This window comes from Cherax quadricarinatus, chromosome 42, assembly GCF_038502225.1.
Source record: "Cherax quadricarinatus isolate ZL_2023a chromosome 42, ASM3850222v1, whole genome shotgun sequence".
Taxonomy (NCBI): Eukaryota; Metazoa; Arthropoda; class Malacostraca; order Decapoda; family Parastacidae; genus Cherax; species Cherax quadricarinatus.
Window position 1 is genome coordinate 25,693,464 of NC_091333.1, and position 21,782 is coordinate 25,715,245.

General features: G+C 39.2%; 1 protein-coding gene across 3 annotated transcripts in view; it reads left to right on the top strand.

The window, feature by feature from the left end:
• Positions 1–21,782, top strand: part of Tbc1d15-17 (TBC1 domain family member 15/17) — a 408,033-nt gene that overhangs the window by 76,458 nt on the left and 309,793 nt on the right. For all 3 annotated transcript variants that reach the window (XM_070093434.1, XM_070093435.1, XM_070093436.1), the window contains exon 6: positions 18,360–18,589. In XM_070093434.1, coding sequence (XP_069949535.1) covers positions 18,360–18,589 — 230 coding nt within the window. The remainder of the gene's footprint in view (positions 1–18,359; positions 18,590–21,782) is intronic.

Sequence of the window (21,782 nt, forward strand, 5' to 3'; positions counted from 1 at the left end):
TTCGGTCATATATATATACAGTGGTCCCTCATTTTTCGTAATTAATCCATTCCTGGAGGAGCTACTATAAACGAAATTTACGATTTGCGAATCAATTTTCCCCATAAGAAATAATGTAAATACAATTAATCCGTTCCTGACACCCAGAAGTATTAAAACAAAAAATTTTTTTACATGAAATATACATGTAGTACATAAACAATACAATGGGAAATGATGAATGAAACATTAACAGCATAACACTTACCTTTATTGGAGATTCTTCTAAGTGTATGGGAGACTGGAGGAGGAGAGAGAGTGGATTGTTTATAGTTTGGAAGGGGAATCCCCTTCCAGCAACACCTCAGGTACCAATTGCTTTTCTGGGGTTGCTTGTCTTCTCTGTTTCTTAATGCCACTAGGACCACCTTGAGAGTCACTGGAGTCCTGTCTCGCAAAATAACTGTGGAGAGAGCTCTGTTTCTGGCGTCTCTTTAACACTTCCCTAAAATGGCCCAAGACTTTGTCACTGTACATGTTGCCAACATGGCTTGCAACAACCTTGTTAGGGTGATGTTTCTCCATAAAGCTTTCCATCTTACCCCACATAGTAAAAATCTCTTTAATTTCTGAAGAAGGCACCTTCTTCCATCTCTTTCTCCTCTGCAGCAAGATTCTGAGCTGCGATGTGTTGCTCTTCCTGCTGAAGCTCTTGCAGCTCCTCAGTGGTGAGCTCTTCATTGTGGTCTTCCACCAATTCTTCCACATCCTCCAAACTCACATCCAACCCCATGGAACTCCCCAGTGCCACAGTTGATTTTACAACAGACATAGGCTCATCAGGGTCAGTCCCAAACCCTTCAAAATCCCTTTTGTCGACACAATCTGGCCACAATTTTCTCCAGGCAGAGTTCAAAGTCCTGGTAGTCACTCCCTCCCAAGCCATACCTATAAGCGTTATGCAATGGAGGATGCTGAAGTGTTCTTTCCAAAATTCCCTTAGGGTCAAGTGAGTGTCTGTGGTCTCAGTCAAGCACCTGTGAAACATTGCTTTTGTGTAGAGTTTTTTAAAGTTTGCAATGACCTGCTGGTCCATGGGCTGGAGGAGAGGAGTGGTATTCGGGGGCAAGAACTTTACTGTGATGAACCCAAACTCCTCGAAAATTAGGTCATCCAAGTTTGGAGGATGAGCAGGTGCATTGTCCATTACTAGCAGGCACTTGAGATCCAATTTCTTTTCCAGGAGATACTCCTTCACACTATGGCCTAACTCTTCATTGAACCACTCGACGAAAATTTCCCTCGTGACCCATGCCTTACTATTAGATTTCCAGAACACACACAATTTACTCTTCATAACATTGTTTTTCATGAACACACTGGGATTTTCAGAATGGTACACTAGTAATGGCTTCACTTTGAAATCCCCACTAGCATTAGCACAGAACATTAGCGTCAGCCTGTCTTTCATAGGCTTGTGTCCTGGCATTACCTTTTCCTCTTGTGTAATGAAGGTCCTCTTTGTGTAATGCAGGTCCTCTTCCAAAAGAGGCCTGTTTCGTCACAATTGAACACTTGTTCAGGTTTCAGTCCTTCAGCCTCTATGTACTCCTGGAATTCATGCACATATTTTTCAGCCGCCTTGTGGTCCGAACTGGCAGCCTCACCATGCCTTACCACACTGTATATGCCAGCACGGTTCTTAAATCTCTCAAACCAGCCTTTGCTGGCCTTAAATTCACTCACATCACCACTAGTTGCAGGCAATTTCTTTACCAAATCGTCATGCAACTGCCTAGCCTTTTCACAAATAATCGAAGTCATAAGAGTATCTCCTGCTAATTGTTTCTCATTTATCCACACCAATAATAACTTCTCAACCTCTTCGAGTACTGGTGATCTCATTTTTGTCAGCATAGTTACCCCCTTTGCAACAACAGTGTCCTTGATTTCCTTTTTCTTGGCCACTATGGAACATAAGGTTGTGTAGGGTTTCTTATACTTCCTGGCCAGTTCGGCCACACTTGTACCACTTCCATATTGTTCAATGATGGTTTTCTTAAATTCAGTCGTATTTCTCACCTTCTTTACCACAGGCTTGGCACAAGGAGCTTTCTTTGGAGCCATGGTAGCTTATTTAGTACTTGCAAGCACTAAAATAAATGGAATACAGTGGACCCCCGGTTAACGATTTTTTTTCATTCCAGAAGTATGTTCAGGTGCCAGTACTGACCGAATTTGTTCCCATGAGGAATATTGAGAAGTAGATTAGTCCATTTCAGACCCCCAAACATACACGTACAAACGCACTTACATAAATACACTTACATAATTGGTCGCATTGGGAGATGATCGTTATGCGGGGGTCCACTGTATTATGAAATATTTCGCTGGAGCACGTGAGGGAACCTTCGCTCACTGGTAAACAATGCCAGACTGCCTACCGCCACGGCTCACGCCGTGGGTACGCGTCCCGGACGAACTACGACTCGCGAGTCAACTTATGAAAAGCGAGTCCATCTTTATACGAAAATACCCCTATGATTGGCGAAATTTACGATTGCCGAGAACTACGAAAAGCAAGGGACCACTGTACGTCTTACGAGCCACAGTGTCTGACATATATACGTATACTCAAAATTTCTAGTGGCTTCAAATCAAGCAGGAGAAAGCTGGTAGGCCCACACATGAGAGAATGGGTCTGTGTGGTCAGTGTGCACCATATAAAAAAAATCCTGCAACACGCAGTGCATAATGAGAAAAAAAACTCCGACCGTTTTTTTGGATTAAAATGCCGACTTTGTGATGTATTTTCGTATAGTATTTATGGTTGTATTCTCAGTTTCTTGGTCTCATTTGATAGAATGGAAAATATATTATTGAAATAGAGGTGATTTTGATTGGTTTTACTATGAAAAGAAACTTGAAATGGAGCTCAAAGTAGAGGAAATGTTTGATTTTTGCCGATGTTCAAAAGTAAACAAATGATGTCATTTTCCAATAAATGTCCAAGTAGCCATTCTAATATCCAGTCATGAATGGGTTGACATTATTTATACAGTATTTATACAGTAAATCTTCTATATTTTGTTTGAATAAAAATTCAAAATAGAGGGCAAGAATAATATCAGAGGGGCCTGTAGACATGACTGATGAACAAAGAAAATGTTATTTTAGAGCCAGGAATGTCTGCATTGTTCATTCTGGACCCTATTTTGAAATTGGCATATTTTTTTAATTTGCGTGAAATTGTCCAAATTGAAAATTTCTGACCACGTTATTGGGTAGTTGAAATCGGTAAATGGGCAGTTTCTTGTACTCGATCGATAGAAAAAAATGGAGTTCTAAAGAAATAGCTATGAGTTTGGTAGACTGGATCAATGGAATTAGCCGAAAATAGGGGTCAAAGTAGGCGAAATTACTCATTCGTAAATATCGCCGAGGCTGCTAATTTTGCGAGAGTGTAATTTCGTAAGTTTTCCATTAAATTTCGTTTTTTTTAGTGTCATTGCCATCGGGAAAAGATTCTCTATCATTTCATAAGATTTTTTTTTTTTTTTTTTTTTTTCTCAAAAAATTTTTGACACCAGGAAACACCTCAGGATTTGGGTTTCGACAGTCAAGGGGTTAACATAATATATGATATTTAATTCTTCCAAGAGATTACATATTATTATTAATATTGCATCAAGTGTAGAGAGAGACTTAGTGATTTTAGTATACTGTGGGTGTATGTGTCGTGTTTATATGTTACTTAGCATGTTTATTTTATAATTTTGAAAAAATATCGTTGCTGGATTAATGGAAATGTCTATACATCTTAACATAATATATGGTATTTAACCCTTTCAGGGTCTGTCCCGTAGATCTACGGCTTCACGTTGAGTGTCCAAACCGTAGATCTACACCAAAATTCTAGCGCCGTCAAATTTAGCGCAAAAACGCTCATAGGCCTACATGTGAGAGACCAGGTCTGCGTGGTGGGTGTGTGCCATAAACAAGAAATCTAGGCACCCGCATAGCATTGTGGAAACGCCGGCTCAGTTACCCTTGTTCACCATGCCTCGTCGCAAGGTAGCTCTCACTCCAAGGAAAATTGGGGCTCTCCTGTTCCTATCTGATAGTTCTGACAGTGATGGAAGTGGAAATGAAGACGAATTCTTTGGCTTTGATCAGTTAGTGACCGAAAAGAATGACCAGGATATCGATAATAGTACAGAAAACCCTGACTATCCTCAACCTTCTACCTCTGGTGTGGGCACTCGTCAGTCACGGTCGGTTGTACCTCAATGAAAGAGAAAACTATTATTTTCCTGTGGCCATGCATCTGACTTCAGTAATGATGATAATGATGTGGATTGTGATTTTATTGCTCTTGACGATCATTCGAGTAGTGATAGTGAGGAATCATATTTACCAGTGAAGCATCGGTATGTACGCCACCGCATGCGCTCGGGTAGTGTACCCTATGCCGTGCCCAGGGGACGGAGTACATCCCGGAGTACATCCCGTGGCCGTACACCAGGTATAGATAGTGATAGTGAGGATGATGTGGATACACTTGGCATGGATAGACCACAGGCATCACTAGATGGTGGTAGTGGTGATGGTAGCGCCATGGCCATGCGTGACTCACTAGCCCAGGCTGGGACCCACGCTGCTGACTCCGCAGCTCAAGGACAAAGCGGAGCGTCAGCCACCAGCCCACCACAACCACAACTACCCGCACAACCAGCCTATGATGTCCAGTATCCACCAGCAAACCATATCTGGGATTGGCAGCAAAATCCCAATTTTGTTCCCAAGCCCCACTGCTTTGATGACTCTGAAAGTGGAATTCTACCAACTTGTCCCCTTGGAAACACTGCAAATGAACTGGAATTCTTTGAATTATTCTTTGACCAGCCATTGATGGAAACTATTGTCATGGAAAGTAATAAGTATTTTGAGTACAACATGGCAAATACGATCATATCACCACAGTCAAGACTACACCGGTGGAAAGAGATGACTGTTGCAGAAATGTATTTGCTTTTTGCAACAATAATGCTTATGTTTCATGTCTATAAGCATAATATAAAAGCCTATTGGTGCACAGATCGGCTAATTTCTACCCCGGTCTTCAGTGAAATCATCCCAGTGAATAGGTTTATCTTACTGTTACGTATGTTGCACTTCTCTGACAAAACCAGGCCTGACAGAAGTGACAGGTTATACAAGATTAGAAATGTTTTTATGTATCTCAAACAAATGTTCAGCATATAGAGTGGTCCCTCAATAATCGTCCGTAATCCGTTCCTGGAAGTGGGACTATTATCGAAATGGACGATTTACGAATCAATTTTCCCCATAAGAAATAATGTAAATTCAATTAATCCGTTCCTGACACCCAGAAGTATTAAAACAAAAAAAATTTTTACATGAAATATAGATGTAGTACATAAACAATACAGTGGCACATGATGAATTAAACATTAACAGAATAACACTTACCTTTATTGGCGATTCTTCTTTGTGTATGGAAGACTGGAGAAGGAGACTGATTGGATGAATTACTGTTTGGAAGGGGAATCCCCTTCCATCAACACCTTGGGTACCAATTGCTTTTCTGGGGTTACTTCTCTTCTCTGTTTCTTAATGCCACTAGGACCACCTTGAGAGTCACTGGAGTCCTGTCTTGCAAAAAAACTGTCCAGAGAGCTCTGTTTCTGGCGTCTCTTTAAAACTTCCCTAAAATGGGCCAAGACTCTGTCACTGTACAAGTTGCCGATATGGCTTGCAACATCCTTCTCTGGGTGATGTTTCTCCATAAATCTTTCCATCCTACCCCACATTTCAAAAATCTCCTTAATTTCTGAAGAAGGCACCTTCCTCCATCTCTCTTCCTCCTCCTCTGCAGCAAGATTCAGAGCTGCCATCTGTTGCTGTTCCTGCTGAAGCTCTTGCACCTCCTCAGTGGTTAGCTCTTTGTTGTGATCCTCCACCAACTCTTCCACATCCTCCAAACTCACATCCAACCCCATGGAAGCCCCCAGTGCCACAATGGATTTAACAACTGACATAGGCTCATCAGAGTCAGCCCCAAACCCTTCAAAATTCCTCTTGTGGACACAATCTGGCCACAATTTTCTCCAAGCCGAGTTCAAAGTCCTGATAGTCACTCCCTCCCAAGCCTTACCTATAAGGCTTACACAATGGAGAATACTGAAATGTTCTTTCCAAAAATCTCGTAGGGTCAAGTGAGTGTCTGAGGTCACATTCAAGCACCTTTCAAACATTGCTTTGGTGTAGAGTTTTTTAAAGTTTGTAATGACCTGCTGGTCCATGGGTTGGAGGAGAGGAGTGGTATTCGGGGGCAAGAATTTTACTGTGATGAACCCAAACTCCTTCAGAATTAGGTCATCCAAGTTTGGAGGATGAGCAGGTGCATTGTCCATTACTAGGAGGCACTTGAGATCCAATTTCTTTTCCAGGAGGTAATTCTTCACACTAGGGCCAAACACTTCGTTGAACCACTCTACAAAAATTTCCCTCGTGACCCATGCCTTATTATTAGATTTCCAAAACACACACAATTTACTCTTCATAACATTGTTTTTCCTGAACACTCTGGGATTTTCAGAATGGTACACTAGTAATTGCTTCACTTTGAAATCCCCACTAGCATTAGCACAGAACATTAGCGTCAGCCTGTCTTTCATAGGCTTGTGTCCTGGCATTGCCTTTTCCTCTTGTGTAATGAAGGTCCTCTTTGGCATTTTCTTCCAAAAGAGGCCTGTTTCGTCACAGTTGAACACTTGTTCAGGTTTCAGTCCTTCACTGTTTATGTACTCCTGGAATTCATGCACATATTTTTCAGCTGCCTTGTGGTCCGAACTGGCAGCCTCACCATGCCTTACCACACTGTGTATGCCAGTACGCTTCTTAAATCTCTCAAACCAGCCTTTGCTAGCCTTAAATTCACTCACATCATCACTAGTTGCAGGCAATTTCTTTACCAAATCGTCATGCAACTGCCTAGCCTTTTCACAAATAAGCGACGTCATAAGACTGTCTCCTGCTAATTGTTTCTCATTTATCCACACCAATAATAACTTCTCAACATCTTCGAGTACTGGTGATCTCATTTTTGTCAGCATATTTACCCCCTTTGCAACAACAGCGTCCTTGATTTCCTTTTTCTTGGCTATGATGGAAGATATAGTTGTACGGGATTTGTTATACATCCTGGCCAGTTCGCCCACACGTACGCCACTATCATATTGTTCAATGATGTTTTTCTTAAATTCAATTGCATTTCTCACCTTCTTTACCAAAGGCTTGGCACTAGGAGCTTTCTTTGGAGCCATGGTAGCTTATTTAGCACTTAAATAACTTGCAAGCACTAAAATACTGAAATATTATGAAATATTTCATTGGAGCACGTGAGGGGACCGTCGCTCACTTGTAAACAATGGCACACTGGCTGGGAAGGAAAGGCTGAGGCGGCCCGTGCATACGCGTCTGGGACGAAGGACTATTAGCAAGTTACCGGACCATTTCCGAGCCAATATTTTGACGAAAAAACAGGACTATTTCCGAAATGGACGACTTTCAGGCCGGACGATTATTGAGGGACCACTGTACTTTTATCCATTCAAGAATCTTGTAATTGACAAGTCATTGATTTTGTTCAAAGGTAGGCTGTCATTCAAGCAGTATATACCGAGCAAGAGGAAACGCTTTGGTATAAAACTGTTTGTACTCTGTGACTGTGACAGTGGCCTGGTATTGGATATTGTTGTATACACGGGAAGTAAAACATTGAAAGATACCAAGATGTTATTGGGTATCTCAGGTGACGTAGTGAGAAGCATGATGGCACCTTATCTTGGTAGGGGCATACATTATATACCGATAACTGGTACACAAGCCCATTCCTCAGTGATTTCTTGCGAGTGAACAAGACAGATGTGTGTGGCACAGTGCGTTCTAATCGTAAACATATGCCCAGGCTCAATGCAGGTGCTCGTGGTGATGACATGCAGGTGTTTACTGCCAGTGACATCATGGCATTACGGTGGCATAACAAACGAGATGTCACATTGTTGACAACCATTCACCATAATGAAATGCAAGACAGTGGCAAAGTTGATTGAGTGGCTAATGAACGTATTCGAAAACCAGTGACAGTGATTGATTATACACAAAACATGCACTTGGTTGACAAATGTGACATGCAGATTGGCTTTGTTGATTGTGTTCGTAAAAGTTACAAGTGGTACATGAAACTTTTCTTCCATCTCATGGACATTTCAATGCTCAATGCATATACAGTGGACCCTCGCCTAATGATATTAATCCATTCCTGAGAGCTCAATGTTAGGCAAAATTATTGTTAGGCGAATTAATTTTCCCCATAAGAAATAATGGAAATCAAATTAATCCATGCAAGACACTCAAAAGTATGAAAAAAAAATTTTTTTACCACGTGAAATATTAATTTTAATACACACAAACTGAAGAAGACATGCACAGTTACATGACAGTTACCTTTATTGAAGATCTGGTGATGATTGATGGGATGGGAGGAGGGGAGAGTGTGGATGGTCTTAGTGTTTAGAAGGGGAATCCCCTTCCATTAGGACTTGAGGTGTCAAGTCCTTTTCCGGGGTTACTTCCCTTCTTCTTTTAATGCCACTAGGACCAGCTTGAGAGTCACTGGACCTCTGTCGCACAATATATCTGTCCATAGAGGCCTGTACCTCTCGTTCCTTTATGACTTTCCTAAAGTGGTTCACAACATTGTTGGTGTAATAGTCACCAGCACGGCTTGCAATAGCTGTGTCAGGGTGATTTTCGTCAAAAAAGGTTTGCACTTCAAGCCACATTGCACACATTTCCTTAATCTTTGAAGTAGGCAACTTCTTCAATTTCTCTCTCCCCTCCTCCGAAGCAGTTTCCTCAGGTGTGGCCTCTTGCTGTTAAAGATGATCTAGCAGCTCATCAGTGGTAAGTTTGTCATTGCCCTCCTCCACCAACTCTTCCACATCCTCCCCACTAACCTCACCAATATGAGCACTAGTTCCAGGCATTTTTTCCTGTTCACCTGGGTGTTAGTCAACTGTTGTGGGTCGCATCCTGAAGGGGTTAATGCGCCCAAGACATTATATGGTGTCAAGAGTAGAGAGACTCTTAGTCATTTTAACCCTTTCAGGGTCCAAGGCCCAAATCTGGAGTCATGCACCAGTGTCCAAGAATTTTCAAAAAAAAAATTTGTTATTTTTTCTTATGAAATCGTAGAGAATCTTTTTGTGAAGGTAATAAAACAAAAAGTACGAAATTTGGTGGAAAATTGACGAAATTATGCTCTCGCGAATTTTGATGTGTCAGCGACATTTACGAATCGGCGATTTTGCCGACTTTGACTCCCATTTTAGGCCAATTACATTATTCCAATCAACAAAATTCTTAGCTATTTCACTAGTATTACTTCTATTCTATCGATTGAGCACAAGAAATCGCCAAGTCAACTGTTTCAACTACAAAATAAAGTGATCGGAAATTGTTAATTTGGCCAATTTAACACAAAGTTCAAAATATTCCAATTTCAAAATAGGGTCCAGAATAAACAATGTAGGCATTCCTGGCACTAAACTAACGTTTCCTCTGTTCATTAGTTATGTTTTGAGGCTTTACAAATAAATTCCATTTTGATTTTTTATTCACATAATGAATTTTTATTCACACCAAAAAATAGAAGATTTACTGTTATGCAATACTGTAATAATTGTATAAATATCATCACCATATTTGTGAATGTATATTAGACCCACCAGCTGACGTGTATTAGACGTGTGAGGTCGTTTGTTTACTCTTGAATATTGGCAAAAATTTAACATTTCCGCTACTTTGAGCTCAGTTTCAAGCCATTTCCAGTGCTAAAACCAATCAAAATCATCTCTATTTCTGTAATATGTCTTCGATTCTATCAAATGAGACCAAGAAATTGCAAATACAACTATAAAAAACATACGAAAAAACACTGCAAAGTTGCTGTTTTAATCGAAAAATCATGATTTAAGTTTTTTTCTCTCATTATACACAGTGTGCTGCAGGATCTGTTTTATGTGGTGCACACATACCACATAGATGTATTCTCTCATATCTAGGCCCAAATGTACCACTCACAGTTTATCAGAGTGAGCTGAGCTCATGGCGTAGATCTACGGTTTGGACCCTGAACGTAAAGCCGTAGATCTACGGGACGGACCCTGAAAGGGTTAATGTGTACCTGCACACCAGCACAGTGTTTAAGTATATATAGGTACAGGTACACATAAGTATAATTATCAGAGTACAGTAGACCGTCATTTAGCACAGTAGTTATGTTCCTGAAAATGCCGTGTTAGGTAAAATCGTGTCAGATGAACTGAAGAACTTATTGAAAAAATAGGGTTATGTTCCTGGGAGCCCCTCAAAAAGCCAAACATCTTTTTTTTAGACCTCCACATCTTACAAAAATAAAAGTGAATATGTAATTGTAGTTCATTGTTGTGATGTATTATGTTATTTTTACTACTTAAGACTACAAATGCAACAGAAATAATAGTATTTCTTACCTTAAATTGTGGGTGCTAGTGTTTGTGGATGATTGTGAAGAGAGTGGAGAGTTATGCTGTGGCCCTACTGGGCTGAGGTGGATGGTAGAGGTTCTGGTACTGAAGTTGATGGTTGTACTGGAGTGTCTAACTTTAAGTCATTCAGTCAATCGGTCAAGTCACTCAGTAAGTCAGTCAAGTCATTCAGAAAGTTAGTCAAGTCATTCACTAATTACGTCAGTCAAGTCACTCAGTGAGTCAGTCGAATCACTCAGAAAGTTAGTCAAGTCATTCAGTAAGTCAGTCAAATCACTCAGAAAGTTAGTCAAGTCATTCAATAATTACGTCAGCCGAGTCACTCAGAAAGTCAGTCAAGTCCTTCATTCAGTCAGTAAGTCAGTCATTCAGTCAGTCACACAAACTCATGTTTACCTCTTTTTCTGTGTACAAAGTAACACTTCATTACAGCTACAGGTTATCTCTTGTCTAATATCTTTGTTTCTTTGTTAATTCTAAGACTTAAATGATTATACCTTGTCTTGCCACTTTCAGCAACACTGGTATGGCTACTGGGTGTCATGATTGCTTGGCAGGTACAAGATATAGTAATTAAAATATCATAACACAATTCACAAACACTGCTAGCTTGTAGTAGAGAAAGACTGGACACACATGAAATATGAATGCTGGGATGGTGGGGTGGTGTTGGGGAGTGGCAAGGGATAGCCCCCCAGCTGCTCCACAACAGGGTGGCTGCTTGAGCAATAGAGAATATTTTTTCCTTCCCACAAACTGAACCATGTTAAATTAATTTTACGACGTGTTACATAAAATTGTGCCGCAATTCTTCAACTGTGCAATACCCGAATCTTGCCAAATAAACGCGTGCTAAATGACGGTCTTCTGTATATATAAAATACACAATAACTTGAAAACACATGAAATTTTGGGAAATATCCAGAAATTGTAGAGAGGTGTGCTCACGGAGAATGTAAACAAACCAGTTGGGGCATGCCATATTTGAAAGACCACTCGCTGTATAGAAAATTTTAGTCATAATTTGAAATCATTGTATTAGTGTAAAGCAGGGCCTTACTGTATAAGAAAGGCCTGGGGTGTGACTGATTAACAAAGGGAATGTTGTTTTAGTGCCTGGAATGTCTACATTGTTTATTGTGGACTCTATTTTTAAATTGGTATTTTCTGATTTTGTGTGAAATTGGTCAAATTACTGGATTCTGATCACTTTGTAGAGTAGTAGGATTCAGCACAGTTTCTTGTGATGAATCAATAGAATGGAAGGCATACTAGCAAAGTTACTAAGATTTTAGTTGTCTGGAACAATGGAATTGGCCTAAAATAGGACTCAAAGTGGGTGAAATTGCCATTGCGTAAATTGTGGCGAGACTGCTAACTTTGTATGTGTAATTCCATGAGTTTTACATCAGATTTTGTACTTTTGGTGTCATTACTTTTGGAAAGAGATTCTTTGCCATTTCAGAAGATTTTTTTTTTTTTTTTTTTTGAACATTGTGAGGAAGTTTAACCCTTTGACTGTTTTCGACGTATAAATACGTCTTATGAGCCAATGTTTCTGACGTATATACATATACTCAATAATTCTAGCGGCTTCAAATCAAGCGGGAGAAAGCTGGTAGGCCCACATGTGAGAGAATGGGTCTGTGTGGTCAGTGTGCACCACATAAAAAAAATTCTGCAGCACACATTGCGTAATGAGAAAAAAAAAACTCTGATCGTTTTTTTGGAATAAAACGCCGACTTTGAGGTGTATTTTCGTATAGTATTTATCGTTGTATTCGCGTTTTCATGGTCTTAGGTGATAAAATGGAAAACATATTACAGAAATAGAGATGATTTTCATTACTTTGACGATGAAAACGACCTTGAAACTGAGCTCAAATTAGCGGAAATGTTCGATTTTTACCAATGTTCAGGAGTAAACAAATCACACCACACGTCCAATACACGTCAACTGGGGAGTTTAATATTCTTTCACTAGTGCACTGATATTATTTATACCATTTTTACAATAATGCAGTAGTCTGCATAACAGTAAATTTTGTATTTTTTTGTATGAATAAAAAATCAAAATAGAAAGCGATAATAATATAAGAGGGGCCTAGAGATGTGACTAATGAACAGAGGATATGCTATTTTAGTGCCAAGAATGTCTACCTTGTTTATTCTGAACCCTATTTTGAAATTGGCATCTTTTTTAATCCTTTCAGGGTCCAAGGCCAAAATCTGAAGTGTCCAAGAAATTTTGAAAAAAAAAAAATTATTTTTTTCTTACAGAATTAAAGAGCATATTTTTGTGAAGGTAATAAAACAAAAAAAATTAGAATCTGATCATTACTTACCGAGATACAGTGCCAAGAAGTTTATAGAAAATGATGTGGTGGCGGCAACATCGACGAATTCCACATACGCGTATTATATTATTTTGTTGTTTTAGTTGTTTTTTCTTTTCTTTTCCAATTTTTTTCTATTCCTACTAACATTTGGGGCCTGAGAGACCAATACTGTATATAATTGATATATATATACTCACTGTATTGAACACAATAACCGCACTAAAGTTATTATCATATTATTGTTTACCACTGTTGTTTATTACAATAAACATGCACAAATATTGTATAATACTAATGCTCTATCATATATTTACATATTTACAATCACTGGACATGGTTTTAGAACTGCTGGAGCTTGTGGAACTCCTTGAAACAAGGCACCATGCACAGAGGCACCTTACATTCCTCACACATAAACCGAGTGTCTTTGCGTCTTTGTTGCCGTCGTTTTGTTTGTGCACAGACAATGCATCTCTTCTGAGCAAATTTCTTTTGAGTTGAAGGAAGCTGTATTATGAAATGATCACCTTCTCTCCTCAAACGCTTGGGTATATTGTGATGAATTCGAGGACCATGTTGTATTGCAGGTGTTGTTACCTGGTACTTCATTATGAGTTGTCTGACAACAGACAAACAAAATTCACCATACGGTGGTCTGTTACCAGTCTTTATTTGGTACATATTATATGCATTCAGCATTGAAATGTCCATGAGATGGAAGAAAAGTTTCATGTACCACTTGTAACTCTTACGAACACAGTCAACAAAACCAATCTGCATGTCACACTTGTCAACCAAGCGCATGTTTTGTGTATAATCAATCACTGACACTGGTTTTCGAATACGTTCATTAGTCACTCGATCAACTTTGCCACTGTCTTGCATTTCATTACGGTGAATGGTTGTCAACAATGTGACATCTCGTTTGTCATGCCACCATAATGCCATGATGTCATTGGCAGTAAACACCTGCACGTCATCACCACGAACACCTGCGTTGAGCCTGGACATATGTTTACGATTAGAACGCACTGTGCCTCACACATCTGTCTTGTTCACTCGCATGAAATCACTGAGTAATGGGCTTGTGTACCAGTTATCGGTATATAATGTATGGCCCTTACCAAGATAAGGTGCCATCATGTTTCTCACTACGTCACCTGAGATACCCAATAACATCTTGGTATCTTTCAATGTTTTACTACCCGTGTATACAACAATATCCAACACCAGGCCACTGTCACAATCACAGAGTACAAACAATTTTATACCAAAGCGGTTCCTCTTGCTCGGTATATACTGCTTGAATGACAGTCTACCTTTGAACAAAATCAAAGACTCGTCAATTACAAGATTCTTGAATGGATAAAAGTATATCCTGAACTTTTGTTTGAGATACATGAAAACATTTCTAATCTTGTATAACCTGTCACTTCTGTCAGGCCTGGTTTTGTCAGAGAAGTGCAACATACGTAACAGTAAGATAAACCTGTTCACTGGTATTATTTCACTGAAGGATGGGGTACAAATTAGCCGATCTGTGGACCAGTATGCTTTTATATTATGCTTATAGACGTGAGGCATAAGCATTATTGTTGCAAAAAGCAAATACATTTCTGCAACAGTCGTCTCTTTCCACCGGTGTAGTCTTGACTGTGGTGATAAGATCCTATTTGCCATGGTGTACTGAAAATACTTATCACTTTCCCTGACAATAATTTCCATCAATGGCTGGTCAAAGAATAATTCAAAGAATTCCAGTTCATTGGCCGTGATTCCAAGGGGACAGGTAGGTAGAATTCCACTTTGAGAGTCATCAAAGTGGTGAGGGCTGGGAACAAAATTGGGATTTTGCTGCCAATCCCAGATACGGTTTGCTGGTGGATACTGGACATCATAGGCTGGTTGTACGGGTGGTTGTGGTTGTGGCGGGCTGGTGGGTGACGCTCCGCTTTGTCCTTGAACTGACGAGTCAGCAGCGTGGGTCCCCGCGTGGCACAGTGAGTCACGCATGGCGGTGCCACTACCACCACCAGCACCACTAACACCATCCACTGATGCCTGTGGCCCATCCATGCCAAGTGTAGCCACATCATCCTCACTATCACTACCTAAAACGGGTGTAGGGCCACGGGATGTACTGCGGGATGTACTCCGTCCCCTGGGCACAGCATAGGGTACACTACCCGAGCGCATGCGGCGGCGAACATACTGACGCTTCACTGGTGAATATGTTTCCTCACTATCACTACTCGAATGATCGTCGAGCGCAATAAAATCACAATCCACGTCAGAATCATCGTCATTACTGAAGTCAGAGGCCTGGCCACGGGAAAATATTAGTTTTCTCTTACGTTTAGGAACACCCGACCGTGAGTCACGAGTGCCCACACCAGAGGTAGAAGGTCGAGGATCGTTGGGGTTTTCTGCACTTATCGATATCCTGGTCATTATTTTCGGTCACTAACTTATCAAAGCTGTAGAATTCGTCTTCATTTCCACTTCCATCAGTGTCAGAACTATCAGGGGAGTGAGAGCTGACTTGCGACGAGGCATGGTGAACAAGGGTGAATGAGCCGGCGTTCCCACAATGCTATGCAGGCGCCTAGATTTTTTGTTTATGGCGCACACCCACGGCACAGACCCATTCTCTCACATGTAGGCCTATGAGCGCTTTCGCGCTAAATTTGACGGCGCTAGAATTTTGGCATAGATCTACGGTTTGGACACTCACCGAAAAGCCGTAGATCTACGGGACGGACCCTGAAAGGGTTAATTTGCTTGAAATTGGCCAAATTGCCAATTTCTGACCACTTTGTTGGGTAGTTCAAATTGGTAAATGGGCTGTTTCTTGTACTCAGCTGATAGATAAAATGGAGTTCTAAAGAAATAGCTATGAGTTTGGTCAACTGGAACAACGGAATTGGCTGAAAACAGGGCTCAAAGTTGGGGAAATCGCCAATACACATATGTCGCCGATTCCGCTAACTTCGCGGGAGCGTAATTCCGTGAGTTTTCGACCAAATTTCGAGCTTTTGGTGTCATTACCATCGGGAAAAGATTCTCTATCATTTCATAAGAAAAAATAATTTTTTTTTTCGAATATTTGGCGACATAGAATGACAGTTTCAGAAAGGGGCCTGAAACAGTCAAAGGGTTAATTTTGGGGGTCTGGCCAGTAAAAAAGTTAATCCCTGTTCACAGTTAGTCTCTACTACTCCCTCATACATTCAACAACCCATCTTCAAGATTTCTTCCTTTTTCGATTTAGTAATTTATACAGAAGGGGTAGTGCCCTTTGCTCTGAGCATTTAGTCACCTACTGTGACACACGACTTACCCACGTGACACACGACTTACCCATGGAGATGAAAAGAATCATTAATAAAAAGCCAGAAGGAAACTCGGATCAGTGTCATAAAGATACATGCAGAACTGCATGTGTAGTATGAACTAGGTGTCAGTAGTAGCAGTAGCAAGATGTACCTGTCATCTTATGTGTTTATGAGACAGAAGGAAGAGACACAAGCAATCCTTCCATGGTGTAAAACAATTGCAAGTTTCTGTTTCATACTCGTTTGGCAGGACAGTAGTACCTCACTGAGTGGTTGCTGTCTACCAACCTACTACCAGTTAGCTGAACTTGAGTTCTGAAGGTGGAAAGTACAGTGCCTGTGCTCTGAAGAAAAGTTGGGGATGTGTCAGTTTGGAGGGTCACCTGACTTGTATCATCAACACGTTTCTGGCAAGAGAGTGATTGAATGAGTGACAGTGGAAGTGTTGACTTCTTTATCAAGTCATCCTGCCTCCATGGGTGACAGACTGAGTGTTAAGATCAAATACGCTGTACATTGGTTACGTCTCTGACTCAAAGTTTGTTGTAGATGCATTTTTATAGTTTGAATTAATTTCTATAAGTTATTTATATGTGGATGATCAGAGGGGTTTGCTACTACTATTAACAATAAAGTGGAATATTATTGAGTTTCCATATTATGAGTGTGACAAAGTATAAGTATCCATGGGTATTAGTATTCACCAGAAACTGAGTATTGGTGTTGATAGCTGTTAGCCAGTTTTGGCTATCAGCTGATTTTGGTGGCATTGGTATCAGCCTGAAATTGACTGTCAATATCAGCAAAAAAATTGGTTTCATCCCATTCCTATTTTTAGTGGACTGTAGGTTAACCCTTTGACTGTTTTGGTCATATATGTATGCCTTACGAGCCATTGTTTTTGATGTATTTATACTCCAAAATTCTAGCAGCTTCAAATCAAGTGGGAGAAAGCTGGTAGGCCCACACGTGAGAGAATGGGTCTGTGTGGTCATTGTGCGCAGTATAAAAAAATCCTGCAGCACGCAGTGCATAATGAGAAAAAACTCCGATCGTGTTTTTGGATTAAAATGCCGACTTTGAGGTGTATTTTCATATAGTATTTATGGTTGTATTCTCGTTTTTGTGGTCTTATTTGATAGAATAGGGATGATTTTGATTAGTTTCACTGTGAAAAGGACCATGAAATTGAGCTCAAATGAGCAGAAATGTTCAATTTTTGCCAATGTTCAAGAGTAAACAGATGGCATCATTTCCAATAAGTGTCCAAATAGCCATTCTAATACGCAGTCATGAATGGGTTGACATTATTTATACAATTATTGCAATAATGCAGTAGTCTGCATAACAGTAAATCTTCTATTTTTTGCTTGAATAAAAATTCAAAATAGAAAGGAAGAGTAATATCAGAGGGGCCTGGAGACATGACTGATGAACAGAGAAAATATTATTTTAGTGCCAAGAATGTCTGCATTGTTCATTCTGGAGCATATTTTAAAATTGGCATCTTTTTTAAATTGTGCAAAATTGGCCAAATTGCCAATTTCTGACTGCTTTACTGGGTAGTTGAAATTGGTAAATGGGTGGTTTCTTGTACTCAATCAATAGAACAAATGGAGTTCTAAAGAAATAGCTATTGAGTTTTGTCGACTGGAACAATGGATTTGACCGAAAATAGGGCTCAAAGTGGGCGAAATTGCTGATGCATAAACATTGCCTAGATTTCTAACTTTGCAAGAGTGTACGTAATTCCATCTAATTTTGTACTTTTCTTTTCATTAACACAAAAATTCTCTTATCATTTCATTACAAAAATAATTTTTTTTTTTTTCGAAAATTTTGTGACACTGAGAGAGAGAGACTTCAGGATTTGGGGTCGCAACAGTCAAAAGGTTAACTGGCCTATTTTGTGCTGAACAGACAGAGGATATAACCTCCACCACTTTTTTGGTCTGATTGCTCCACACAGGTTTGCCACTTCTCTCAGCATGTATGTACTGTATATATTATCTTCATGTGCCGCCTTGTTTTTTGCTCTTACATGTGTCATGAATATTAATTTATAATCTGAGGTTATTCATCTTTTGCAGGTCAGAAAAGGATAGCAATTTGTATTTGGTGAGTGACAAGCGACAGGCAGCTATGGATGAGGAGCTTTCAGCCATGAACTTGGTGCCTCCTCGCCGTGGGTTTCCAGGAGCCGGAGGTCCCAACCACTGGCTCAACACACAACACCGGGTATGGGGCTTCATCAACAATTTAAAGCGAGACCCTTATACAACTACTGTTGGAGCACTCTCCAAGTTTTATGATGCTGTTTGTAAGTTTGGCCATGTTTTTGTACCATTGAAACGGGACTATGACACACGGTAGATTTATGTTTGGGGCACCGTTTTTGAGTCATTTAATGGTTGTTTACTGTTTTCAGGCAATGTGTTGAATGTTATCAGGAGTAATAGTTATTGTTGTGTTGCTCCACCAGTGTGACTGTCACTTCGATAACATCTTTGGGTAGTTTCAAATTTAGGTTGGATAAATATATGAGTGAGAGGGGTTGGATTTGAGTGGGACTTGCAAATGAGTGGATAGAGTTATCAGAGCTTATTTCTTGGGTAGCATTGAAAATTGGGTTGGGGAAATGTTTTGTTAGTGGGATGGATTGTAAAGGACCTGCCTAGTATGGGCCAACAGGCCTGCTGCAGTGATCCTCCTTTCTTATGTTCTTTTATTCTTATGTTCTTTGAAAATTATCAGGGGGGAGTATTAATTATTATGCTTCTCCACCAGTGTAACTGATACTTGGTAATATCTTTACTCTTGTTGGCACTTTTCCTTCAGTCCAAGAATCTCTCATTTCTTATAATTAATTAATACCTCATTCATCAGATGACCAGCCATTTTGAGTGCTGGCTAATATAATGCTCAGTGTTCTTTAGAAAAACATTATTTATTCATTTGTGTATAGTCAGTGAATTTATGTTTTAAATATGTCTTGAACATTAAAATGGTATAAAATACCGACAGGTTGTTAGGTAAGACACATATGCAACAGTTAGGTATCTTTATTGTGAAACGTTTCGCCTACACAGTAGGCTTCTTCAGTCAAGTACAGAAAAGTTGATAGAAGCAGAAGATACTTGAAGACGATGTAATCAGTCCATCACCCTTAAAGTTTTGAGGTGGTCAGTCCCTCAGTCTGGAGAAGAGCATTGTTCCATAGTATGAAACAATATTGTTTCATACTATGGAACAATGCTCTTCTCCAGACTGAGGGACTGACCACCTCAAAACTTTAAGGGTGATGGACTGATTACATCGTCTTCAAGTATCTTCTGCTTCTATCAACTTTTCTGTACTTGACTGAAGAAGCCTACTGTGTAGGCGAAACGTTTCACAATAAAGATACCTAACTGTTGCATATGTGTCTTACCTAAATATGTCTTGACTATTTGAAATTGCACTGCTGGTCCTGGCTTCAGTTTCTCTGATACTGTGGGACCCTACTGAATTACAATTCTACAAAACTTGGATCCACTATTTAAAATGTAGCATTAACGGGAGTCTCACTACGTAAAAGTATGAAGACAGAGGAAGAAATTTTAAAAAGAAAATGGTAGACAAAATCATGACAACCCAATTTTTCATTAAACTTTGCAAAAAAATGAGCTAAATATGGAAGATCAGATACAAATAAACAAGGATAATGACAAAAATGACTGAATTGGATGAGGAAAGGCGTGAGATATTAACCCTTTGACTGTCGCAAGCCCATTTCTGAAACTGCCTTCCTATGTTGAAAAATAAAAAAAATTATTTTTTCTTATCAAAATGTTAGGATTAATTTGCTGACTGTTTTAAGCCCCCCCCCCCCCAAAAAAAAAAAAAAATTGGTGATCATTACTTAATGAGATATAGAGGCATAAAGTTGGTAGAAAATAAGCCGCGCATGGCAACAGCAGCGAATGCTGCTCACCCGGTACACTTATATTTACTCCTATTTTGAAGGTTTCTTGTATTTTTCAGTATTTTTTTTTTCCAAGTAACTTATGTGGCCTATGAGACCAAAGTAAGGTGCAATGTACATATATACACTCGTATGCAACACAATAACTGCACAAGCATTATTATCATTATATTGTTTACAAAACTTGTTTACACAAACCAACAATACAAAATATTTTTTATTGCTATTGTTTTATAATATATATATACAAATATACAGTCACTGGACATGTTCCTAGAAGTTCTGCAGCTTGTGTGTGTGTGTGTGTGTGTGTGTGTGTGTGTGTGTGTGTGTGTGTGTGTGTGTGTGCTGTATAGTCCTTGTGGCTTAGCGCTTCTTTTTTGATTATAATATAATAATATTCTGCAGCTTGTGGAACTGTTTGAAACATGGTTTCATACACAGTGGTGTGTTACACTCCTCACACAAAAGGAGTGTCTCTGCATTTTTGTGGACGTTTTTTGTATGTGCACAGACAAAACACCTTGTCTGAGCAGTTTTCTTCAAGGTAGTAGCAGGCAGTTGTGTTAGTTATCCTAGATAATAAATGGTCATGTGTCATCATTCCTACCTACCTACCTACCTTTCTTTCTTCATTCTTTCTTTTCTTTATTCTTTATTTATTCTTCATTCTTTCTTTATTCTTCATTCTTTCTTTATTCTTCATTCTTTCTTTATTCTTCATTCTTTCTTTATTCTTCATTCTTTCTTTATTCTTCATTCTTTCTTTCTTCATTCTTTCTTTCTTCATTCTTTCTTTCTTTCTTTCTTCATTCTTTCTTTCTTTCTTCATTCTTTCTTCATTGTTTCCTTCCTTCCTTCTGGTTTCTATATATATATATATATATATATATATATATATATATATATATATATATATATATATATATATATATATATATATATTATATATATATATATATATATATTTTATATATATTATATATATATTATATATATATATATATATATATATATATATATATATATATATATATATATATATATATATATATATATATATATATTTATATGGAGGTATTGGGTAGATGGCGAGAATATTTTGAGGAACTTTTAAATGTTAAGGAAGAAACAGAGGCAGTAATTTCATGCACTGGTCAGGGAGGTATACCATCTTTTAGGAGTGAAGAAGAGCAGAATGTAGGTGTCGGGGAGGTACGTGAGGCATTACGTAAAATGAAAGGGGGTAAAGCAGCTGGAACTGATGGGATCATGACAGAAATGTTAAAAGCAGGGGGGTATATAGTGTTGGAGTGGTTGGTACTTTTGTTTAATAAATGTATGAAAGAGGGGAAGGTACCTAGGGATTGGCAGAGAGCATGTATAGTCCCTTTATATAAAGGGAAAGGGGACAAAAGAGACTGTAAAAATTATAGAGGAATAAGCTTACTGAGTATACCAGGAAAAGTGTACGGTAGGGTTATAATTGAAAGAATTAGAGGTAAGACAGAATGTAGGATTGCGGATGAGCAAGGAGGTTTTAGAGTGG